Here is a 6,485-nt window from a genome sequence, read left to right on the forward strand (position 1 = left end):
GGGATAGGGTGGGATGCTCTTCAGAAGGTCGGTGCAGACCTGATAGGCTGAACGGCCTTTCCTCACTGTAGGGATTCTATGATTCTATAATTCAAACTTAACATAATGAAAACCAGTGGATTTTGATGGTGCTTCATTGATTCAGTATTTAACACAACATGTCAGGGGATCTATCCTCATTTGCAATTTAATGAATGAGCGGTTCAGAATTTGAAAAATTGCCAGTTAACAATCAATCAATCTCTTTTGTAAATGCCCTCAAGATTCAAATACAACTCTCTATCTCCATGTGTTTTTAATTAAAGGTCTGTTTAAGATCAGTATTTATCAGCTCAAAATAGTAGACAAGAAAATTATGCTGTTGAAAATACACATTTATGCTATTTCATCCATTAATACAATAAATCTTACAATAAATTGTTAAATTCTTTTAAGAGGAATAAAACACTATACATTAACAAGGTTCAAGATGCAATGATATTTCTGTGGGTGTGCAGCAACTTGTTGAAAACTAGAAGATGCAACAATAAGGAGTGAAATAAGCCAACAGTGTGCATGCCAGGCCATTGCCTTCTTTTACACTTATCAAAACAAAACGGTCACTGCCAGGGAGACCTAGAATATCCAAACACCAATACTAGGATTTCTGGTCTCTAGTCGACATGTTGGATGCAAAATATGCAAAAACGTTTTGCCATGTAGATTTTACGTTACAGGATTGAAAAGACTGCAAATGAATCTCCATGCAATTTTGACTGCAGAAATTGTTTGCTTATATTTACAACAGCTGCTTCTATTTACACAGTACCCTTAATGTATTAAACCATCTCAAGGACTTCCATATGAGAAAAACCAAAAACATTCGACACAGCACTACGCAAGGAGGTATCAGGCCAGGTGATCAAGAGACAAGGTGCAGGGCTGGATGAACACAGCAGGCCAAGCAGCATCATAGGAGCAGACAGGCTGACGTTTCGGGCCTAGACCCTTCATCAGAAAAGGAACCAGGTGATCAAGAGCTTTGTCCGAGAGGCAGGTTTTAAAGAAGCTTTCTAAAGGAGGACCAGAACTGGCAAGCAGGTTTGGGGCGTGGCATAATAGGCAATGGTGGAACAATTAAAGCTGGCAATATGCAAAAAGCCAATTTTGGCAGAGTACACAGATTTTCAGGTGGAGGAGGATTCAGAGACAGGGAATGATGAACGCAGGAAGGGATTTTAAAACAAAGGCAAGAATTTCAAAATAAAAATGCAAACTAGGAGCCAAAGTAGGTTATAACATAGATAACACAGTGTGGAGCTGGAGGAACACAGAAGACGAGGCAGCATCAAAGGAGCAGGAAAGCCTTCTTTCTGAAGAAGGGTCCCGACCTGAAACATCAGCTTTCCTGCTCCTCTGATGCTGCCTGGCCTGCTGTGTTCCTCCAGCTCCACACTGTTATCTCAGACTCTAGCATCGGCAGTTCTTACTATCTCTGACAAAGTAGATTAAGTGTGCACAGGAAGAATGGGTGAACAGGATTTCAGGATGCTGGCAGCAATATTTTGGATGAGCTCAAATATAATAGTTCAAGCATTTAGCAACAACTCTCCTGACCTCTAGTCTTAAGCATCCTCTTTCCTTCATCCAATTTTATCCTACAATTGAGGGTTTTTCTTTTCCAAATATATTCCTTCTTAAACATATTGACTTTCACTGGTGTGTGGGAACCAGCATATCTACCTAACATTTCACACTTAAGAAACCAAAAACCAATATCACTGACAGTAGTGGAAGCTAAATGGGTTTAAATCCCACCACAGCAGCTGTTGGAATTTAGGGGGCAGGTAGTGACCCTTCTGCAAAACCAGCTCTGTGTTCAAGTCCCACTCTGGGACTTAAGATTCTTGGAAACTGCATACGTAGAAGGTTACCAATCTTCTCAGTAAAGGTAAAGTCCCAGAGACTGTCCCCCACACTGGAATTTTTTTGGAGACTTGGTTACAGAGGAGGTGGTTATTGAGCCCTCTGCATCCATGCTCTCACCGGAACAACTCATGTAGTCCCACTCATCCACCTTTACCTGGTGGCCCTGAAAATTTCTGTTTGGATATTAATCGAATGCCTTTCTGAAAGGCTCCTCCACATTCTCCAGCAGTACACTCCAATACCCAAGCATTCAAAATAAAATTCCGCATATCACAGCTGTTTTCTTTATCAGTGACCTCCAAATTGGTGACCTCTGCTTATCGATTCTTCTGTCAATGTAAAAAGGTTTTGCCTATCTGCTCTGTCTGGACCAAAATTTTGAATACTGAATCTTTCAACCTAATTTTACTAAACAAATTTCTGACCTTTCCATTCAAAAAAATACCTGAATGCAAGAGGGGTTAGGGCAATCCTCCTCAGGGTCATAAGAAATAGGAAAATGATCATTCAGCCCCTGAGCCTGCTCCACCAATCAATAAGATCACAGCTGATCTGACTGCAGCAACCTCATTGTCACTTTGAGATTAACCCAGAATAGTAATGAAACCTGAAACATTAATTACTTTTGTGCCCTATTGCTGTATCAGGTAAAGCAGTTAGGATAATACATTTAACCACTGATTACCTGGCTTGTCACTGCTCGTTTTTAATGAGCAGAGATTTGCAAAATATTTGTGGTGAAAATAGCATCATTTTCGCAACAGCACTTCTTGAAATCCCCATTTTACTCCATTCTTCCTCTTGCCTTCCCTCTTCCATACAGTCAGAGAATCAGTCATACAGCATAGAATTTGGCACTTCAGCCCACCATGTCTATGCCAAAAAAACAAACATCAAACTACCCCTAATCCCATTTATGTGTATTTCGACCACAGCCTACATGCCCACTCCCGGGCATTTTAAGTACTCATCTAGATGCTTTCTGAATGTGGCATGAGCGTCTAAAATGGAGGTGCAACTTTGTCCTCAAAGAGAAAACAAAACCTCTGGAAATTAAATGTGTATGTAGCCTAAATGCACCTGTTGATTTTGGTATTTCTCTATCTTAATAAACTTAGGTTGTCTTCAAATTAAAGCAGGCCTTGTCAATTTTTACTGGCATCATATGGAGAAGCCTTCAGGCATATTTATGATGCATGTAGATTTTTTTTTGAGGGAAGGGAGCAGTTAATCTGAAAACAGTCATAAATGGGCTTAACGCAGAATTTAAAATAGGCAGTCAGGCTTCTGGAGCTCCTAATTACATTGGATTGAAAATCAAGCAGAATGGATCAAGTGTCATTTTGCACAAGCAATTTTCTGTAAAATGTTAGCTTCATTGCTCATAGTCAAAGCAGGGCTGCACAAAAAGATTATAACAGCTTCCAAAATAAAATGGAAGCAATGCAAAGTTGATCCCCTATAATGTGCCTACCAACATAACAGGTTCACAGAGGATGCCATATTCCTAGGCCTGCACTCATCCCTAAAACATCTGGATAACAAAGACCTACATCAGACTCCTGTTTGTTGACTACAGCTCTGCCTTCAATACCATTCTCTCTCCAGACTGATCTCAAAACTGTCACCTTGGTCTCAGCTCTGCCCTCCGCAAATGAATCCTCAGCTTTCTCACCCATAGGCCGTAATCAGTGAGGATAAGTAATTGCACCACCTCCACAATAACACTCAACTCTGGAGACCCCCAAAGGATGCATCCTCAGTCCCCTACTGTACTCCCTGTACACCTACGACTGTGTCGTCAAATTCTGAATGAACGCCAACTACAAGTTCACTGACAACACCACCGTAGTGGGATGGATATCTAACAACGACGAGTCAAAATACAGAAGGGAGATAAGACAGCTTGGTGATGTGGTGCAATGAAAACAATCCGTCTCTCAATAACAACAAAACTAAAGAACTGATCACCGAATTCAGAAAGAAAAGGAGAACACGCCCCTATCTACATCAACGGGACTGACACAGAGAGTGAAGAACATCAAGTTCCTCAGTGTAATAATAACTGACAACCTGTCCTGGACTTCCCACGTAAATGCAACAGTCAAGAAGGCACAACACCACCTCTGCTTCCTCAGGCGGCTCAGGAAATTTGGCACATCCATCAGGTTCCTCACCAACTTCTACAGATGCACCACTGAAAGCATACTGTCTAGGTGTATAACAGCCTGGTATAGCAACTGCTCTGCCCAGGACGCAAGAAACTACAGAAGGTTGTATGCACAGCCCAGACCATCACAGAAGCCAACTTTCCATCCATGGACTATTTACACAGCTCGCTGCCGTGGAAAGGCGGCCAACATTATCAAAGACCCATCACACCCTGGTAGCGACCTCCTACAATCTCTTCCGTCAGGCAGAAGATACAGAAGCTTGAACACTCGCACCAGCAGGTTCAGGAACAGCTTCTTTCCGGCTGTTATCAGACTGTTGAATGGACTCTAGCCTCAAATAACGTAACCTGCAACATAACCTGTATGGCTCTAAGTCTTTTTGAGCTGTACATCCTTCCATTGCTGTGATCTGCCTGTACCATTCGTAAACAAAATTTTTCACTGTATTTCGGTACACGACAATAAATCAATCAACAGGATAGCTGAATTGGCTGAGGACTCAAACAAGGTCAGATGCCAATTTGAAGTATTAGAGTAGACTATGGCTATGAAAAATCCCAAGGTGGAAGATATTAATTGGGAAACAGAACATTGCGAGAAACAAAAAAAAAACTGAGCATTGTATTTGAATTTCCGTTATTGGGAGGTGCCAGCAATATAAAACTTGATTTCAATGATGCTTGTTATGCAAATCTTGATGACGGGTTTTCAATAACAGCAGGGTTTATAATTTGACTGGTGGGAAAGGGAGGTAAGTGTTGCCCTTTAGCTCGAGAAGCTAAAAAGACCAGAAGAGTAATAACAGTATAGTCAGGGATACAGACTTTCACTCTTGATGAGGTGACAGATGTGACACTTAATCAATTCTATAAAGGGATTCAGCAGTAATACACAAGGAGTGCTTTATCAACAACATATCACCACGGGATAAGATATACTCAACAAAATATGTGAATGAAATCAAGACTGAGGATCAATACTGAGAGATAGTAGGAACTGCAGATGTTGGAGCCCGAGATAACAAGTTGTAGAGCTGGACCCTTCTTCAAAAGGGTCCAGCTCTACACCTTGTTATCTGAGGATCAATACTGCAGTTTTAAAACAGATGCTTGAGAATGGAGAGATCTCCAGATTGAAAAGGCTGGATAGCAATAGTCAACTATCTTACATAACATGCTACTTTCTTTGTTAGATTTACAAACTGATAGACATACCAGAAAAAGAACGTTTAGAACTTTATATTCCCATTTTCTATGCATGGTAATCTGTCATTCTGAACATGTTGTTTAATGTAAATGAAAACAAAATGGAGAATCTTATCATCTAATACGGTCTGAAAGAATGTACGAAACCTATGGAATGAGGAAACAAGTGATGGATATATAAATATTTAACTGGGTGTGAATTTGGTTGCATAAATATGAAGAGGTAGTGGTCAGTGCTATGGAGTGTGGCTACCCAAAATAAAGCTCTCACATAAAAGTGCGAGTGTGAATTCTGTTTAAGTACAGATATGTTTTGGAACAAAACATGCATAGATTGAATCGCCTCCTTCTGCACAGCAACAACTTATTCTTTCAGGAGCAAGATTTCACTGAATCAGCATCTAATCGATCAATAAAGCACAGGCAGACAAAAGATATTATAGACGTGCAGAGTACCAGGTCTTCTTTCGTGCACTAAAGTAGTACGTTTAACATAACCTCAAGCCTTTCTTAACACGTTGTTATTGCCTTCCAATATATATCAGACACTAGACAAAAAGCCATTAGGTGGGCTCAACCCTATTAATGAATCTTGAAGTTCATATTTTGCATATTTTAAGACAACAGTGAGCTAAAAAAGATACACCAAAAAAAGGTTGTGAAATCATTCAAAAAGCAGTCAGCCAAAATGGGGTAGAAAGGAAGACAAGCAAATGGTCACTGAACAAAAAACTGAACTCATTTGATTAAACGAATAGGAATAAAACAAAGTTAAATCTGAGTCTTAACTGGTCACAATGGGTAACTGGTCAGCCCCAATGCTTCTCTAAATATAGTAGTAGAGGAAAGAAGTTAGACCTGGCGCGGTGCAGATGTATAATTCTGATCCTAAAATGAGAGAAAACATCTTACCTCCAGCATGCTTCTCCATTCCATTTGATACACAATCGCCCATCCTCAATTGCAAAAGGTATTACAACTTGAATCAACTTAGACCACGTAAATGTTGAGATTGGTTTTAGATCAGTAGGGCAAACAGTGCCTTCCAAGGAGGAGTCAAACACTTCTCAAATCTCTACACTAGTTTTTACCGGTTTATATCCTTCAATGGTGACTTTCGTCAGCTGTTACCGAAAAATTCCACGTTAATAATTAAACTGCAGTGTACTAAAATTCCTTATGCTGTAGCACTGAAAAC

The 6,485-nt window shown here is 40.2% G+C and overlaps 1 protein-coding gene across 3 annotated transcripts in view; it reads right to left on the minus strand.

Annotated features, from left to right (window-relative positions):
- The window catches only part of LOC109913757 (E3 ubiquitin-protein ligase MGRN1-like), a 389,727-nt gene extending 383,470 nt beyond the window's left edge, over positions 1 to 6,257 (minus strand). For all 3 annotated transcript variants that reach the window (XM_048609431.1, XM_048609429.1, XM_048609428.1), the window contains exon 1: positions 6,200 to 6,257. In XM_048609431.1, coding sequence (XP_048465388.1) covers positions 6,200 to 6,242 — 43 coding nt within the window. In that variant the 5' untranslated portion in view covers positions 6,243 to 6,257. The remainder of the gene's footprint in view (positions 1 to 6,199) is intronic.
- Between the last annotated feature and the right edge of the window lie 228 nt (positions 6,258 to 6,485).

The sequence above is a fragment of the Rhincodon typus genome, chromosome 21 (assembly GCF_021869965.1).
Source record: "Rhincodon typus isolate 14 chromosome 21, sRhiTyp1.1, whole genome shotgun sequence".
In the NCBI taxonomy this organism is placed as follows: domain Eukaryota; kingdom Metazoa; phylum Chordata; class Chondrichthyes; order Orectolobiformes; family Rhincodontidae; genus Rhincodon; species Rhincodon typus.